Source organism: Canis lupus, chromosome 15 (genome assembly GCF_003254725.2).
Source record: "Canis lupus dingo isolate Sandy chromosome 15, ASM325472v2, whole genome shotgun sequence".
NCBI lineage: Eukaryota > Metazoa > Chordata > Mammalia > Carnivora > Canidae > Canis > Canis lupus.
The window spans coordinates 36,058,144-36,078,026 of record NC_064257.1 but is presented as its reverse complement, the minus strand read 5'-3'; the positions used below and the strand labels follow the sequence as shown (position 1 = coordinate 36,078,026).

At 36.8% G+C, this 19,883-nt stretch overlaps 1 protein-coding gene across 3 annotated transcripts in view; it reads left to right on the top strand.

The window, feature by feature from the left end:
• The window catches only part of CDK17 (cyclin dependent kinase 17), a 126,833-nt gene that overhangs the window by 96,249 nt on the left and 10,701 nt on the right, over positions 1-19,883 (top strand). The window contains exons 11-17 of one of the 3 annotated variants that reach the window (XM_049093944.1): positions 191-311; positions 3,088-3,185; positions 3,822-3,927; positions 5,789-5,831; positions 10,053-10,143; positions 11,641-11,718; positions 17,634-17,665. In XM_049093944.1, coding sequence (XP_048949901.1) covers positions 191-311; positions 3,088-3,185; positions 3,822-3,927; positions 5,789-5,831; positions 10,053-10,143; positions 11,641-11,718; positions 17,634-17,641 — 545 coding nt within the window. In that variant the 3' untranslated portion in view covers positions 17,642-17,665. Of the gene's footprint in view, positions 1-190; positions 312-3,087; positions 3,186-3,821; positions 3,928-5,788; positions 5,832-10,052; positions 10,144-11,640; positions 11,719-11,890; positions 13,994-17,633; positions 17,666-19,883 lie in introns of those variants that run through there. The other 2 variants (XM_025439489.3, XM_025439490.3) reach the window with 2 other exon arrangements.

Sequence of the window (19,883 nt, the reverse complement as noted above, 5' to 3'; positions counted from 1 at the left end):
GAATTGTTATTATTTTAATCACATAAGGATTTGCTTACCCAAGACCATGAGCTCTCAAAAAAATTCATAAAACTTATTTTGTTAAACTTCAGGAAACTAAAGAGTAGCTGTCTCAGACATCTTGTGACTGGAGTCATAGTGAGGATATGGTTTATAGCCATTTCTTAATTGTTTTCTTTTCCCTGTGAAGGGCTAGCCAGAGCCAAGTCGGTTCCTACAAAGACCTACTCCAATGAAGTTGTCACACTGTGGTACCGGCCACCTGATGTGCTTCTTGGTTCCTCAGAGTACTCAACACAGATTGACATGTGGTAAATACATGCATATGTTATTGTCATTTATAATTGTGAAAGAATGTAGCCATTAACACAAGGCATACTGATAGATACTTGAGTTTTAAGGCAATATTACTTTAAAGAGTGAAAACATAAGCAGTAATTAAGAGTTTTGTCACATGAGTAAGATAACATTGGTTTACCAGTTCTACCACTTACAGCCATATAGTTAGTAACCTTATTCAAATTACTGGCCTTGCCTCAGTTTCCTCATTTAAGGAAATGGGAATAGTAATATTAACTACTTTAAAAGACTGTTCTGTGGATAATGTTGAGACCAAATGAGCTAATAATACATATAAAGTACTTAGAAGAATATTTAGTACATAGTAGTTTCAAATAAAATTATTCTTGACATTTAATATTCATTAAAATCCATTTGTTCTTAAGTTGACCTAAGAATAATAAAATATCATAGCCACCTTCCTCATATCCCCTCTGATGACATTCCTTTACTCAAATACCTTTGCTGCTTTCTCCATTATCTATGGAGTAAGGTTCCATCCATCAATCTGATACTTAATGATCTCCATAAAACATCTCTAAACTATCTTTCCCAACTTACTTTGTGGGACCCAGGAAATTTAACAAAATCCCCTACCCCTGGACAAGCAGAGCAGGACTGACTATTTTGTGCTGCACCCGCCTTGTGCTGACATGCTTATTACTTAGGGCACTGCCCTACCCTAGTCAAGCCCAGGGCACACCCTAACCGGTAATCCGGCTCAGTGATAGGCCAGTTCAAATGGATACTGTAGGGTAAAATGTAATTCAGTCGGCCACCTGGACCAGAATGACTGTGCAACTTTCTGCGTATCTCATTGGCCACTGGCCCCTATAAAGTTGCTAAGCCTCTTAGTCTCGGGGTCCAAGTCCCTGCTCCGCTGTGTCGGGTATACTTGGACCCAAGCTCGAGCTTGTAAATAAACCCTCGTGTGTTTGCGTCGGTGTCGGCTCCGAGGTGGTTTCTCAGATTCGTGATCTTGGGCACAACAACTTTACACTATTCCTCTATATAAATATTCTCTTCTAGCCCAGTGGGCCACTCACCATATCTCAAAAATAACCTGGGCTTTCCCGTCTTTGCACTTGTGCTCATACCAGTCTACCCATCTGGAATGCATGCTGTGCTTCTCTGGGCCTATGAACCTTCAGAACACAGCTTTTCGTAAATCCTTCCTGAATACTACCCAGCATCCAGCGGCAATCCCTTTCTCTGAAATGTGGTCACATTTATTGAATATATAATGTAATGTTAAGTCATATACTTCTTTCTGTTGTCTTGTGTTGAACAACTATATATAATTTTGTGTAACATTTTTTAAACTTATTTTTTAAATTGCAAATACATATAATGTAAAATTTACCATTTTACCCATTTTAAATGTACAGTTCTTTGGCATTAAGTGCATCCACATTGTTGTGCAACCTTAGCGCTCCAGAACTTTTCATCTTGCAAAACTGAGACTCCATACCCATTAGACAATTCCCCATTTACTCCTCCTTCCAGCCCCTGGCAACCACTGTTCTACTTTCTTTCCCTATCAGTTTGATATTTCTAAGCATTTCATATGAGTAGAATCATATTTGTCCTTTCGTAACTGGTTTTTTTCACATAGCATAAATGTCTTTAAGTTTCATCCATGTTGTAGAGATATTTGACTTTTTTATGTCAGAATTTATTTAATTTTTAAGACTGAATAATCATTGTATATGTATGCTACATTTTGTTTATCCATCCATTGGTGGACGTATGGGTTGTTTCTACCTTTTGGCTGTAACGAGTAATGCCACTATGGACATGTGTGACAAATATGTCTTTGAAACTCTGCTTTCAGTTCTTTTGGGTATATACTTAGGAGTGGAATTTCTGGATCATATGGTAATTCTATTTTAAATTATTTTGAAGGACAACCATATTGTTTTCTATAGTGGCTCCATCATAATTTTTTATATAGCATTTTAATATGTAAAATTTTACATACAGTAGTTAGAGTGTGAGTTCTTTAATGGAAAGGACTGTCTTTTAAGTTTATTGACACAGATTCTAGAAGATAGTATTTTTTTTTTTGTATATTTAGAATCTTTTTTTTTTTTTAATTTTTATTTATTTATGATAGTCACAGAGAGAGAGAGAGAGAGGCAGAGACACAGGCAGAGGGAGAAGCAGGCTCCATGCACCGAGAGCCCGATGTGGGATTCGATCCCGGGTCTCCAGGATCACACCCTGGGCCAAAGGCAGGCGCTAACCTGCTGCGCCACCCAGGGATCCCCTAGAAGATAGTATTCATTCACTGAATCTCTCTCCATTTTTTTTCCTTCCCACACACGTACACACTCAAAACACTCACCACCCTGCACCTGTATGTTCTGTCTCTGCTTCCTGCATAAAAACATCTTGAATCATTTGCTTCTCCCTATCCCTGTTACCCACTGTCTAAGACATAATAGGCATTAAATCACCATTAGTTATTGGCGGTGTTTTTTTTCAAAGATCATACAAAGGAGAGCTAGAATTTTTAAGGCAGGGTGGAGGAACTGAGATGGAGGAATGGATATAGCAATATGGAAGTTGAGACAAATAGGATACATGTTAACAAATTAGCTGGAGCTGAAAAAAAATCTGCGGGAGGTTTTTCTAGCAGGTAAATACAAAATTCTCCATCTTGAGAGGCAATCTTAAGGAAAAGAGAATTGTCCTTCATAACAGGTAAATGGCTTACTCATCTTTTTTTTATGATGTATCTTAAAGGGGTGTTGGTTGCATTTTCTTTGAAATGGCTTCTGGAAGACCTCTGTTTCCAGGATCAACTGTGGAAGATGAACTGCACTTAATTTTCCGACTGCTAGGTAACAGAAATATTTTCCCAGTAATTTGTTTTCTGCAATTGTGACTAGCTAGATAAGACTATATATTTTTTAAAAATATATCCAAAAATTTGGTACTGAAACTAACATAAATAGCTGTTTTAAGAATTATAATTAGTTGGCACCTGACTGACTCAGTCATGGGGCTTGTGACTCTTGATCTCTGAGTTGTGAATTTGAGCCTCATGTTGTATATAGAAATTACTTAAAAATAAAATCTTTAAAAGAAAAACTGATTAAGGAAAATTGTAATCCTAAAGATTGAGCATTCTATGTGACTTCTTTTCATTTACTGAGTTCTGCCTTTGTATTAAAAATTGTATGGAAGGACAGAGAAGAGAAATATTATTGAAAATTGGTCTGTAGCATATTATTAGGAAATAATTCTAGGTTAGGTGTTAGTTAGGCATCATTTTTAAGGCTTATCGTGTAATCCCAAAAAAAGTAGATATGTGTTTACTAATTCTTTCATTTTGCTTTCAGTTGAAATAGTCAAATCATCTACTAAATGTGAATTATTCTTTAAGACATTTTCTTAGTTCTCCTTATTTATATATATTTGTATGTATGTAAATTTGTATGTATTTACAAATACAAAATTTTTTTTTTTCGATTCAGGGACACCATCTCAGGAAACTTGGCCAGGTGTTTCTTCAAATGATGAGTTCAAGAACTACAACTTTCCAAAATACAAACCACAGCCTCTCATTAACCATGCACCCAGGTACTTTTTTCTTTTTCTTTAAATCAAAGGGAGAAAAACCCACATGATTCTTTCCAGTCTCTTAAAGCATTAGCCATAGTAAGGATTCAGGGAAAAATATAAAATACACGTACAAAGTTCTTAAATATTTTAGGATCTGATTTAAATGAATTTCTTCCTTTTGTCAGATTAATTTTATAATTCAGAGACCAAGATATGTAAATCAAAGAATTGAGCTCCTTATATGAATATAGAACATCCATATTAGAATTCTAGAGTTTATGTAGATTGTTCCCTTTATCTGAAAGAAGACATTGGTTAATGCCATCCTCAGTACCATGAAGACCACAATGAAGTTTTTGTTTTGCTTCCTACAGTATTATTCTGTATTTACTTATAAAAACCTAAGAAAGTGTTATAGTAAAATCTTGACTCTGACACAAGATGACTTGTCAGTATTTGGCCAGTGTTAATGATGTGATTTGTATTTGAAGAATGTAAACTCTTTCTGACCTCTTATGTCCTAAATGTTGGCCATTTCATTAAAGTTTCTCAACTCTACCCCCAGATCTATTTAATACTGGCATTAAAATTTCAGTCAGAACGTTTCTACTTATGGAATTATTACGTTTTCAGTAAGTAACATAGAATAACTGACCCCTTCTATTTTTTCACATTTCCTTAAAAAAATAAAAGAGTACACCCAGATACCAAATAAGGTCAGTGTTTGTTTTAATAAAAAGCCATTCACATTGCTTACAACATAACACACTTGGCTGTAGTTCCATTTATTCTCAAGCTAGAGAGAGTAGGAAAAATAGTTCTGATACAAAAATATTTTTTAAAGTATTTATGTGAATTGATGTTCTTATTGTTACTATAGCAACTAATAACATTCTAAGTAGACTTTCTTAGGAAAATAATACTATGTGCAGGGCTTTTTATGTGTGTCTCTTCCTTCTAAGTAGCATAAATCCTATTTTTGTGATTTTTATGTTGCTTGCTATTATGGTGTCCAGTGCAGAAGGTCAAGCTCTTCTTTAAAGCAGGTTCTCCATGACCTTAGCCTCTAGTTTGTGCCCAAGGAGCTCTGGATATTTGCCAGAATGGCAAACTACAAAGGAACAGAACAGCCTAGAAAATGTCTAGGCCACAGCATCCCCAGTATCTACTAAGAGCACTTGAGAAAATGTCTCTTTATTCATTATCATGCTTTTGACAGTGAAAAGGAATGCAAAATAGAACCTATAATTTCTGATCAAGAGATTATCCCATTAAAATAGTCCCTCAACCTTCTATTGCTTATTAAGTGAATTTCATCACTATAAATGACTACCTCATTGATTTTGTAGCCCTAGTTTTTAATTATGTTTTATGATGTCATTGTGGCATATTTAAATTGAACTTTATAGCTTCTATAGTAGACTGCCCTGTAAAAATGTGTTGAATGAGTCATCTGTGTTTATTGTGAACCACAGTGATGCATGTGGGGCCACTTGCCTCTTTATTTTCACCTATACAATGAGAAAATGATGCTTCTATAGCTTGTGTGTAGTGGAACACTGAAAATGATACACTTAAGTAATAGAGGTTACTTTGAGATAGAGTGGTGATTTTAAAAATTTCTTTAATTTTCTAATTTGTTTTTCATTATTGAAAATTTGAGTCAAAGCCCGTTTTTTTATAGTTTCTTCTTAAACAAGTGGCAGGGTAAGTCTTTTAAGGATAAAACAGATTTGAGTCTGTTTGAAAGCAACAAGAGTGGCTATTTTAGAGCACTTGAAGTTAGCAGATTAAGACACTTGGAAAATAGTTATATTTGAGAAGTTGCTGTCAACTGAGATAAAAGAATAAATTGCCACTTGTTTTTTGTTGTTTTTAGGTTAGACTCTGAGGGAATAGAGTTAATAACAAAGTTTCTTCAGGTAAGTTACATCTTACTTTGTAATCACTAAGCCTCAGTTTCTCTGCATCTGTAGAATGGGATAAATAATGCTTTGCTTAAATATTTGTCAAGACGATTTTTTTTAAGATTTTATTTATTTGAGAGGTAGAGGTAGCGAAAGAGCACATGAGCAGGGGACAGAGGAAGAAGCATATTCCCCTCTGAGCAGGAGCCCAACATGGGGCTCAATCCCAGGACCCTGGGATCATGACCTGAGCCGAAGGCAGATGCTTGACCGACTGAGCCATGCTGGTGCCCCTTGTCATGACATTAAATAAGATTATTTATGGTAGTATCTGGCATGCTTAAGGCATATGCTTAAGTAAAATAAGAATAAATGATGGTTTCTCTTAATGTGTATAGGTCTCTCATTGTGACCTAGAACAATATGAGGTAGTCCCCTTCTGGCATTGATCAACTATGTCCAGGCCATATTCTCTGCAATTCCTGTTCTCTTAAGTTCTTTTTCTTTTCCTTATACCTAGAGCCTTATAGGCTGCTGCACCTACAAATATCTTCTATTCAAAGCAGGAAGAAGAGAGGATAAGGGTGTCAGCCATAATAGTCCTCTTGTATCTGGAAAGCAAAGCTTTTCCAGAAACCCCTACAAAGTTTCTTCCTAAGTCTTGGTCATCAAAACATTAATTGTAAAAGAGGTTGGGAATTGGGGAGCAAGATTGCCATAATTAGTCTAAATTTGGTAAAATCATGATTCATCATTGATATGTTGAATTTGGAAGCATGGACACCTTAAATAGATTATCTCATCAAGGAAAAAAATGGGATCCTAATAGGTAATTTAATAGTATCTGTCCTGGAGTGGCTGCACCAGCTTACATTCCCACCAACATTCCTCATCCTCACCAACATCTCTCATTTCTTGACTTTTAATTTTAGCCATTTTGACTGGTGTGACGTGGTATCTCATTGTGGTTTTGAATTGTATTTCCCTGGTGTTGAGTGATGTTGAGCATTTTTTCATGTGTCTGTTGGCCATTTGTATGTCTTCTTTGGAGAAATATCTGTTCATGTCTTCTGCCCATTTCTTGACTGGATTATTTGTCCTTTGAGTGTTGAGTTTGATAAGTCTTTAATAGATTTTGGATACTAGCCCTTTATCTGATGTGTCATTTGCAAATATGTTCTCCCATTCTGTTGGTTGCCTTTTGGTTTTGTTGACTGTTTCCTTTGCTGTGCAAAAGCTTTTTATCTTGATGAAGTCTCAGTAGTTCATTTTTGCTTTTGTTTCCCTTGCCTTTGGAGATATGTCTAGCCAGAAGTTACTGCAGATGAGGTGGAAGAGGTTGCTGCCTGTGTTCTCTAGGATTTTGATGGATTCCCCTCTCACATCTAGGTCTTTCATCCATTTTGAGTCTATTTTTGTGTGTGGTGTGAAGGAATGGTCCAGTTTCATTCTTCTGCATGTGACTGTCCAATTTTCCCAATACCATTTGTTGAAGGGACTGTCTTTTTTCCATTGGATATTCTTTCCTGCTTTGTCAAAGATTAGTTGACCATAGAGTTGAGGGTCCACTTCTGGGTTCTCTGTTCTTTTCCATTGATCTATGTGTCTGTTTTTGTGCCAGTACCTTACTGTCTTGATGATTACAGCTTTGTAATAGAGCTTGAAGCCAGGAGTTGTGATGCCACCAGTTTGGGTTTTCTTTTTCAGCATTCCTTTGGCTATTCAGGGTCTTTTCTGGTTCCATACAAATTTTAGGATTATTTGTCCCAACTCCGTGAAATAAGTTGATGGTATTTTGATAGGGATTGCACTGAATGTATAGATTGCTCTAAGTAGCATAGACATTTTAACAATATTTGTTCTTCCAATCCATAAGCATGGAATGTTTTCCCATTTCTTTGTGTCTTCCTCAGTCTCTTTCATGAATGTTCTTTAGTTTTCTGAGTACAGATCTTTTGCCTCTTTGGTTAGGTTTATTCCTAGGTATCTTAATGGTTTTGGGTGCAATTTTAAATGGGATTGACTCCTTAATTTTTCTTTCTTCTGTCTCATTGTTAGTGTATAGAATTGCAACTGATTTTTGTGCATTGATTTTATATCCTGCTACTTTGCTGAATTCCTGTATGAGTTCTAGCAATTTTGGGGTGGAGTCTTGTTTTTTGTTTTGTTTTTTTAAAGATTTTATTTATTTACTCATGGGAGACACAGAGAGGCAGAGGCATAGGCAGTGGGAGGAGCAGGCTCCCTGTGGGGAGCTCAATACAGGACTTGATCCCAGGACCCCAGGATCACAGCCTGAGCCAAAGGCAGATGCTCAACCACTGAGCTACCCACGTGTCCCTCTTTTGGGTTTTCCATATAGAGTATCACATCATCTGTAAATCACAAAGAGATACCTCCTCACACCAGTCAGAATGGCTAAATTAACAAGTCAGGAAACAACAGATGTTGGCAAGGATACAGAAAAAGGAGAACTCATACACAGTTGGTGGGAATGCAAGCTGGGGCAGCCACTCTGGAAAGCAGTATGGAGGTTCCTCCAAAAGTTGAGAATAGAACTATCCTACCCTAAAGATACAAATGTAGTGCACATGCACCCCAATGTTTATAGCAGCAATGTCCGCAATCCCCAAACTATGAAAAAAGCCTAGGTGTCCATCAACAGATGAATGGATAAAGAAGATGTGATCTAGATATACAATGGAATACTACTCAGCCATCAAAAAAGAAATCTTGCTATTTTCAATGATGTGGATGGAACCAGAGGATTTTTTTTATAATAAATTTATTTTTTATTGGTGTTCAATTTACCAACATACAGAATAACACCCATTGCTCATCCCGTCAAGTGCCCCGCTCAGTGCCCGTCACCCATTCACCCCCATCCCCCGCCCTCCTCCCCTTCCACCACCCCTAGTTCATTTCCCAGAGTTAGGAGTCTTTATGTTCTGTCTTCCTTTCTGATATTTCGCACACATTTCTTCTCCCTTCCCTTATATTCCCTTTCACTATTATTTATATTTCCCAAATGAATGAGAACATACAATGTTTGTCCTTCTCTGATTGACTTATTTCACTCAGCATAATACCTTCCAGTTCCATCCACGTTGAAGCAAATGGTGGGTATTTGTCGTTTCTTTTATTTTTTTTTTAATTTTTATTTATTTATGATAGTCACACAGAGAGAGAGAGAGAGAGAGGCAGAGACACAGGCAGAGGGAGAAGCAGGCTCCATGCACCGGGAGCCCGACGTGAGATTCGATCCCGGGTCTCCAGGATCGCGCCCTGGGCCAAAGGCAGGCGCCAAACCGCTGCGCCACCCAGGGATCCCGTATTTGTCATTTCTAAAGGCTGAGTAACATTCCATTGTATAGATAAACCACATCTTCTTTATCCATTCATCTTTCGATGGACACCGAGGCTCCTTCCACAGTTTGGCTATTGTGGACATTGCTGCTATAAACATCGGGGTACAGGTGTCCCGGCGTTTCATTGCATCTGAATCTTTGGGGTAAATCGAACCAGAGGATATTATGCTAAGCGAAATAAGCCAGAGAAAGACAATTATCATATGACCTCACTCATATGTGGAATTTAAGAAACAAAACAGAGGATTATACAAGAAGAGAAGAAAAAAATAAGACAGAGAGGGAGACAACGATAAGAGACTCTTAATCCTAAGAAACAAACTGAGGGTTGCTGGAGGGGAGGCAGGTGGGAGATGGGGTAACTGGTGATGAACATTGAGGGCACGTGATATAATGCACACTTATTATTATATAAGACTGAAGAATCACTGACCTCTACCTCTGAAACCAGTAATACGTTTTATGTTAATTAATTAACTTAAATAAAATTTTTTAAAAATACCAAAAGAGACACATCTCTCCTAAAAGTATTGGATGTATTTCCAATGATCCTTTGGTGCTCATGAGGAAAAGTAACACCAAAAGTCAGATATTTTAATTTTTTAAAAAATTCAGAAATACAGGGAATCTGAATTTTTAGTGAAGATCCAACTTCATCTTGGAAATTTGGAACTGAGATATATGGTCATTACTACATAATCTCAATAGCAACTCACATTAAAATACATCTGTATTCTCCAAGTTGGTTCTTAAAAAGCAGTCACTATATTACAGATTTTCAAGATACAAGTAGCTCTAAATGCTAATCTGCCTCCCCTCATAATGTTTAGAGAAAAAGTTAATGAAGCAGTTCTTTGCTTTTTCGCAGTACGAATCTAAGAAAAGGGTTTCAGCAGAAGAGGCCATGAAACATGTATATTTTCGAAGTCTGGGACCAAGAATACATACTTTACCTGAAAGTAAGAGAAAATCTAAAGTCCCTTCCCCCCTTTTCATTTGTCTAGTGTTAGAGACTGGGGTGAATTAAGGGTTTAGGAAGAGATTGTTGTTAGTTTTTAAGCATAAAATTTTAGTCTTTATGTAACCAGATTAGAAGTCCTTGAAGGGAAGTGTGTCTTATTTGCATATGTTTTCATTTCTTTTTCTTTAAGATGTATTTATTTATTTTAGAGAGAGAGTGTGTGTGAGAACATGCCCACGCAAGTAGCAGGAGGGGCAGAGGGAGAGTCTTCAAGCAGACTTGCTGCTGAGCACAGAGCCTGACGTGGGGCTCAGAGTGGGGCTTACCCCCTACAACCTAGTAACCTGGAGTAATTGATCCAAACTGAAACAAGAGTTGGATGCCCAACTGACTGAGCCACCTAGGCACCCCTTAACTTGTTTAACACTGAGCACATTGCCTCTGCTCTGTAAGAAATCAATAGTACTTAGGCATGGGTTATTAATCTTATTGGACTTAAATTAGAAAATGCCATCTGATGATAAACATTGTCATTAGGTCCAGTCTGGATTGCTTAGATTCAGAGTTTCTAAAAATGGATTTTTAGGCAAAAAGTAATGAAGCACAACCAAAACCTAAAATTGTTTTCTTGTGAAAGTAGATTTCCTTTTCAAGATATAAAGATGATTTTTCTTTGCTGTGGTCACTCTGACTTTACTATCCTCATGACAGTGGTGAGTGTATTGTCGGTCACTAAAAGAGCTGATTTCTCATGTCTAATTGCTTCATTTTAAAAGATTACCCCAACATTTCACTTTAAAACAGAGTAAGGTGAATGGGGAATTAGAATATTTAGGAACTGAGATTCCAAAAGCTTTCATTAATTTCCCATTCTCATTTACAAATAAATAACTGATTCATTGACGTTTACTAATTGGAATCAAGAATCCTTAAGACTTTTCATTTATTGGTTATTTTTTAATAGACTACCTCTCTGGCAGAGATTAGAAATAAGAAAATTGAATTACAAGATGATATTTACATTTCATTATTAATACCAAGTTTTATAGTGTGAGGTAGGCAATTGTGGTTGTGTACAAACCTGTTGATTTTTTTCTGGAAATCTGAGGGTATTTTGAGGCCCTGATACCTTCATGCCATTTTAAGGAGGCAGATAAAAGGACAGAGAATAAAAATCAAATACCTCTTGATTACATCTCCCAACCCCATTAAGTCCTGGAAAGAGACAGGGTCTATTCTCTATATGTACATATTTGAGGAGAAACATGACATTGGAAGCATGATTCAAAGCAGAGTTGTGGGGGAAAGGTTCTGAGGGGCGATTATTTTGTTTGATTTTCTTCTCAAAACATTGGGACAAAGGGGAAGATAGTTCAGTAGGGCTATAATCTTATAAATGTTGAATCAATATACATTTTTAAACATTTTGTCTATAGTTATGTTTGTTTTAATAATGTTAGACCTTCACCTGATAGTTTTTGTCTATGCATTTTAGGTGTATCAATATTCAGTTTGAAAGAGATTCAGTTGCAAAAGGACCCGGGTTTTCGAAATTCTTCTTATCCAGAGACAGGTGTGTTTGTCATAAACCATTTCACGTGTCGATCATGAAATTTTGCGTGGAACCAAGTTTTTGGTTTATAAATTGATCAGTAAAATTATTGATGTATAAACCAATGTACAGTGCATTCCACAACTGTATGTTTAGCATTGCACGTACTCACTTTTCTGTATGATGTGGGCAGCTCAGTAATTCTTCAGAGAGAAATCTGACTCAGTCAAGTCAGGGATCCTGAAAGCTGCAGATGGCACAAAGACCTTTTACAAGTGGCCTGGCTTGATCACTGCACACGCCATCCCTGGTACCTGAGGCAGAAGACACATCTTGTGCTTCCCTAGTCATCAGGTTCATCACTTCGAAGCATAGAAGCTATAGACTGACCCCATCAACAAAAGGGTCATTTCAGACAGTGCTGATCACTCTTATCGTGGAACATTAGTTTTTGCTGGTGGGACCATTAGCTTCCTAGAGTCACCAAATACTGTATGTGGGATAAAACTGAACTTTGAACTGCCTCATAAAATGACTTTATATTTTAGGACATGGGAAGAACAGAAGACAGAGCATGCTCTTTTAAGTCTGATAAAATGGTTTCAAGCCCAGCCCCCAGCCTTTCTTATCAATCAAGGACTCAGATCTGAAGGCAAATTATTTCTTTTGGTGGACTTGGAATCTCCGTTTGTCTGCACTGTCCTCTTCACAGTGGAGTCTTTTTATTTCAGACCTACAGATTGTTTTTATATTTGTTGTCACAGTGTGACAATTTTTTTGTACAGTTGGTTTTAAGGTCTTCTCTGCCATTAGAGCCAGTAGGTTACAGCTATTGATGTAACTGTAGCTGCAATTTTTGTGCAGGACTGAGAAACACAGTGCATTATTTATTGCGGAATCATTGCTGCTAAATAACTACTGTCTGTTTATTTAACACAACAGTTAAATGCCTGAAGAAGTTGCAGTGGCTTTATTAGATGTGAATGCATCTGTTTCTCCTCACGAATTGTTTTACTGCTGCATTTCTTGTTTGTTTTTAAAATTAAACTGCAGTGTTTCCTGGAATGTAAATTTAGCTTTGCTTAACAGTAAAATAAGTGAGCCATCTTGAACACTCTAAGTTCATGCTGTATAATTTTTTATTGAACATCAGCAAGTAGAGTAGCTAAGAAATTGATGAGCACATTTATGTTTAGGAAAGCATGTGATGCAGAAGTTGATTCAAGCAAGTGAATACCTTGACATTATGGGGATCTTACCTTAGATACCAGTGAATTAAAGAACCAAAATTATTTATTTTTACCTTTCCTCATTTTAGAAATATTTACTGCATATTATTGGATATGTGTATACTAATACACTTACCTATTTTACATTGTGCTTTAATTTAGTTAAAAGTAAACCATACAAGTCCAGTGAAATATGTGAGGTCTTGTTTCATCTTAAACACAATTCTTTTATTAGAAGGGATGATACTTCTTTGGGGAGCCATTTATTTCATTTGGGGGGGAGCTGTGTATGTGTATGTTTTAATAACATTCACTTGGAATCAGCTAAAAGCTGTAATATGTCTTTGAAATGAGCCATGTTAAAAACAAATGAGAGAAATGAGAACTTAGAGGATTGTTTTGAAGCATTGTAGGTATTAATGTGTTTATCAGAGATAGTAAATATTACAGTTTCAATTATGCATCTCTTTGAACATCATAAACACACCTTGGTGTTGGTAAGTGTTTTAAGCATTTGTGTTAACTTTTAAGGACTATTTGTTTATTTAGTGCATCTTACAAACTACAACTCTTAATTGGTATATTTTGAAATGGTCATGTAAATTTTTGGCTTATATATCATGAAAATAATCATAACTTAATATTTTTTTCCTGATATTCACTGTAAAACATTCAGGGGTCCTACCATTTCTGTTCAGGAAATCTTGTAGTTTATTGTTATTTAACAGTATTAAGTGAATTTTTGTATATTTCATTTTAACTTTATTTGTGAATAGTGATTGTGGCATGTTTGGGTGTTATTTTAATATTTCATGATACAGAAATTTTAATTTTTAAAAAAATTTTCTGGAAGAAACAGATTCATGTGTAATGGTGAATATTGGACCACTACTGCTTTTCACATTTGTAAATTGGTTTTCTGTTAAACCCTGTAGCCTAACAAACTGCTGTTATTTCTAACTGACAGACATGTATTAATATTGTACTTTGAAGGCTATAAATATTATGTGGAAATTCCTCCATTTTGTTTTGAAATTTATAATAACAAGATCTTCATGTTGTTAAAATGTGGTTTTGTTGAGTCACAGTTCTTTCTGGGGGAAGAAGGCCGTGCAGGATGGGGTCATTTTCTTCTATGGGTTTCATTTTACGATGATGAAGTCTCGCTGTGCCAGTAATGATATTTAATTTATATTTGTGCTAGCCATTCATTTAGTAATCTCTGCTGTAATTTTATAGAATAGTACTCGATTATAAAGCTGTCAGATTTTTCATTTCATAAGTTATATAAATGATTTGCAAATTTCATATAGTTATCCATGTTTGATATTCTTGCATATAAAAGATGAAGAAATATATCCAGTAGTTATATAAAATTCTTCCTAGGAAGTCCTAGGGATGTTTCTTCATTTTATTAAGGAATTCGATATTTTTTTTGATACTTGAGCACCACAATTCAGATCCTGAAAATTTTGTAATGAAGAGAAATGAAGCTCAAAAATTTTAAACCTTGAACCCTTACAATTCATCTTAAACTGACGTGGTTTTAAAGGTAAGAGAGGATGTGTTTTTTGTTTTCCTTCCGAGTGATGTTGTTAACACACATTAACTACATCACTCTAGGTGTATAGAAGTGGCTCCACTCCTATCTGATGCTTTATTATATTTCAAAGACTACTTGTTAACATGATCTGTCTTTTGGATCCAGGACAATTCATAAGGTGGATCCAAAGCATTTTGTATGCTTCTGTATTTAATATTTTTTTTAATCTGCCATTTTTACCCATTGTAAGTATACAGTTTAGTGGCATTAGAGTATTGTACAGCAGTTACCACTATCTTTTACCAAAATTTTTCATCTCCAAACAGAAATTCTACACCCATTAAGAAATCCTCCCTCATTTCCCCCTCCCTACAGCTTCTGGTAACCTCTGATGTGTAGTCATAACTCATTTTGCTGTGCTGCACTTTATCGTGCTTTGCAGATACTGTGTTTTGTTTTGTTTTGTTTTTAATAAATTAAAGGTTTGTAGCAACCCTGCCAGTGCCATTTTTCCAACTGCATTTGTTCACTCCATGTCTTGGCATCACATTTTGGTATTTCTCAAAGTATTTAGAATTGTATTATTATATTTGTCATGGTGATTCGTGATTAGTGATCCTTGATATTACCACTGTAATTGTTTTGGGGATGCCACAAATCACACCCATGCGAGACAATGAGCTTAATTGATAAATGTTATTAGGTGTTCTGAATGCTCCACCAACAGGTTATTCTCCCAGTACTGAAATTAGGCCAATTAATAACCCTACGATGGCCTATAATTGTTCAAGTGATAAGAGTCACACATGTCTGAGTTTAAAGTAAAGCTAGAAATGATTTAAGCTTAATTGGGAAGGCATGTCAAAAGCTAGCATAGGCTGAAAGCTAGGCCTCTTGCTCCAATCAGCCAAGCTGTGAATGCAAAGGAACAGTCTAGTGAACACATAAATGATAAAGTGAAACAACCTTATTGCTGATACAGAGAAAGTTTTATTGGTCTGGGTAGAAGGTCAGATCAGCCACAACATTCCCTTAAGCCAAATCTGATCCAGAGCAAAGCCCTATCTCTCTTCAGTTCTTTGAAGGCTTACAGAGGTAAAGAAGCTGCAGAAGAAAAGTTTGAAGCTGAGGTTGGTTCATGAGGTTAAAGGAAAGATGTCTGCCTAACAAAAGTGTAAGTTATCCAGATGATCTAGCAAAGATAATTAATGAAAATGGCTACCTTAAACAGAGTTTTAATGTTGGCAGAATAACTTTCTCTTGGAAGAAGATGCCGTCTGGATCTCAAAGCGAGAGAAAGAAGTCAGTGCCTACCTTCAAAAGATTGACTGAGTTACAGTCGGTTGAGCACCTGACTCTTGATTTTTGGCTCAGGTTATGATGATCTCAGGGATGTGGGATTGAGCCCTGTGTTGGGCTCCACACTTGGCAGAGAGTCTGCTTCTCCCTTTCTCCCTCTCCCCCTCTCCTTTCTCTCCCTCTGGCTCCCTCTCTGCCTCTCCCTTCCCACTCCTACACTCTCTGAAATAAATAAATCTTTTTTTAAAAAAAGAACAGACTGGGCAGCCCAGGTGGCTCAGCAGTTTAGCACCACCTTCAGCCCAGGGCATGATCCTGGAGACCCAGGATCGAGTCCCACGTTGGGCTTCCTGCATGGAGCCTGCTTCTCCCTCTGCCTGTGTCTCTGCCTCTCTCTCTCTGTGTGTGTGTCTGTCATGAATAAATATATAAAATCTTTAAAAAAAAAAAAAAAGAACAGACTTACTCTCTTATTAGAGACTAATGCAGGTGATGACTAGAAGTTGAAGCCAGTGCTCATTGACCATACTGAAAACCCTAAGGCCCTTAAGAAATATGCTAAATCTACTCTCCCTGTGCTGTCAATGGAACAACAAAACCTGGATGACAGCACATCTCTTTATAGTATGATTTACTGAATATTTCAAGCTTACTGTTCAGAAAAAAGATTTTCAAAATACTGTTCATTGGCAATGCACCTGATCACCCAGGAGCTCAGATGGAGAGGGACAATCAACACTAATCTTGTTTTCATTCTTGCTAACACAATATCTGCTCTGGAGCCCATAGATCAAGGAGTAGTTTTGACTTTCAAGTCTTATTCTTTTTTTTTTTTTTTTTTTAAAGATTTTATTTATTTATTCATGATAGACATAGAGAGAGAGAGAGGCAGAGACACAGGCAGAGGGAGAAGCAGGCAACATGCCAGGAGCCTGACGTGGGCTCTATCCGGAGACTCCAAGATCACGCCCTGGGCCAAAGGCAGGCGCCAAACCGCCAGGCCACCCAGGGATCCCTCAAGTCTTATTCTTTAAGAAATAAGTCTCATAAGGCTATAGCTGCCATAGTGATTCCTCTGATGAATCTGGGCAAAGCAAATCAAAAACCTTTTGGAAAGGATTCACCATTCTAGGTGCCATTAAGAACATGTATGAATCATGGGGAGAGGTCAGAATATCAACATTAACAGGAGTTTGGAAGAAGCTGATTTCAAGACTTCAGCGGAAGAAGTAACTGCAGATGTGGTGGATGTAGCAAGGGAACTAGAATTAGAAGTGGACCCTGAAAATGTGGCTGAATTACTGCACTTCCATGATAAAACTTTTAATGATGAGAAGTTACTTCTTAGGGATGAACAGTGGTTTCTTGAGATGCAATCAACTCCTGGTGAAGATGCCATGAAGATTGTTGAAATGACAACAAAGGATTTAGAATATCATCACATAAACTTAGTTGGTAAAACATCAGGGTTTAAGAGTACTCCAATTTTGAAATAAGTTCTATGGGTAAATGCTATCAAACAGCATGAAAGGACCCTTCCATTGTTGCAGCAGACTTCATTGTTGTCTTATTTTAAGAAATTGCCACAGCCACTCCAGCCTTCTACAAGCAACCACCACCCTGCTCAGTCAGCAGCAATCAACATGAAGGCAAGACTCTCCAAGAGTAAAAGGACCATGACACATTTAAATCTCAGATGGGTTATCATTTTTTTTAACAAAGTGTTTTTTAACAAAAATATGTACTTTATTAGACATAATGCTATTGCACACTTAATAGCCTGCAGTATAGCATAATTTTTATATGCACTAGAAAGCCAAGAAATGCACTTGACTCGCCTCATTGTGGTATTTGCTTTATTGCAGTGGTCTGAAACTGAACCTGCAATATCTCCAAGGTATGCCTGTAATTTTTTTAAATTTTCATTTATTAAGTATATCTCTACACCCACATGAGGCTTGAAATCACAACCCTGAGATTGAGTCGCATACCTTTCCGACTGAGCCAGCCAGGCACCCCTTGTATGCCTGTACTTTCTGTGTCTGAATTTGCCTATTGTAGATATTTCATATACGTAGAGTCATAGCATGATTGTCCTTGGGTGTCTGGCTTATTTCATTTACTTAAAATGATGTTTTCAGCTTTCATCCATGTTGTAGCATGTGTCAGAATTTTATTCTCATGGCTGAAATAATACTCTTTAACATTTTGTTTAAATATCCATTGATTTCACACTAGCTTTTTCCCTCTTTTTGGCTTTTGTGAATAATGCTGTTATGACCATGGGTGTACAAGCATCTGTGTGGGTCCTTGTTTTCAATTCTTTGAGTTTGTATGCCTAGGATTTGCATTGCTGGCTTTTTTAAATCTGTTTACCTTTTTGAGAAACCATCAAATGATTGTCCATGGCGATTGCACCATTTTACATTCCCAGTAATAATGTCTGAGAGTTCTAATTTTCATCCTTGCCAACACTTATTTTTCTTTTTAAAAAAATTATATTCATTTTAATACATATGACATGGTATCTCATTGTGTTGTTTGTTTGTTTTAAGATTTTATTTGTTCATGAGAGACACAGAGAGAGAAAGCAGGCTCCATGCAGGGAGCCTGATGTGGGACTCGATCCTGGGACTCTATCCCGGGACTCCAGGATCATGCCCTTAGCTGAAGGGAGGTGCTCAACCCCTGAGCCACCCAGGCGTCCCTCATTGTGCTTTTGATTTGTATTAACCAAGTGAGTAGGATGTTGAGCATCATGTGCTTATTCACCATTTGTTTTATCTGGTTTAGAGAAGAGTCTATTCAAGTCCTTTGCCCATTTTTAAGTTGTTGTTGAGTTAAGTCATTTAAGCTATAGTTGTTTAATTTTTTTTTTCTTTTCTTTTTTAAGAATTTCCCAGTAGATTCCCTGCTGAGCATGCAGCCTAGTGAGGGGCTCAATCTCACGAACCTGAGATCATGACCTGACCTGAAATCAAGTCAGATGCTTACCTGTGTCACCCAGGCACTTGTCTTTATGTATTCTAGATAGTAGACTCATATGAGGTATATGACTTGCACTTATTTTTTCCATTCTGTGGGTTGTCTTTTACTTTCTTGATGGTGTTTTTTTAATATGTAAAATTTTTCTTTTTAATGACATATTTGTTTGGTGGTTTTTGTTTTTTTTACTTCTCATGGTGGCATATTTAAGAAACTGCTGCCAAATTTAAGGTCATGAATATTTTGCCCTGTTTTAGGAGTTTTGTTATTGCTTCCATGTAAAACTTTGATCCATTTTGAGTTAATTTTTGTGGTGTAAAATGAGGATCTATACATTGCACGGGAATGTCTAGTTTTCCCAGAACTATTTGTTAAAAAGACTGCACTCTTCCCATTAAATTGCCTTGACACCCTTGTTAAATTAATTGGCCATAAGTGTGAGAGTCTATTTTGGGGGCTCTTGGTTCTGTTTTATTGGTCTACATCTCTGTCTTTCTGCCAGTACCACAATGTTTTGGTTACTTGTAGCTTTCTAGATTTTGAAATTAAGAAGTGAGTTCTCCAACTTTGTTCTTTTTTTCAAGATTGTTTTGGCTATTCAGGGTCCCTTGAAATTCCATTTAAATTTTAGGATGGGGGATCCCTGGGTGGCTCAGCGGTTTAGCACCTGCCTTTGGTCCAGGGCGCGATCCTGGAGTCCCGGGATTGAGTTCCACGTCAGGCTCCCAGCATGGAGCCTGCTTCTCCCTCCTCCTGTGTCTCTGCCTCTCTCTTTCTCTCTCTCTCTCTCTCTCTCTCTCTATCAAAAATAAATAAATAAATCTTTAAAAAAATGAAAAAAATAAATTTTAGGATGGGGTTTTTCTGTTTCCCAGGAAATATACCATTGGGATTGTGATAGGAATTGGATTGAATTGGTAGATCACTTTGCGAGTATGTGATCTTAAGTTTTTGAGTCCATGAACACAGGATAGCTTTCATTTCTTTTAGTAATGTTTTGTAGCTTTTCAGTGTGTAAGTCCTGTGCTTCCTTGACTAAGTTCATTCCTTAGTATTTTATTCTTTTCGATGTCACTGTAGATGGAATTATTTATTTTTTTTGATTTTCATTTGCTAGTGTGTAGAAAGAC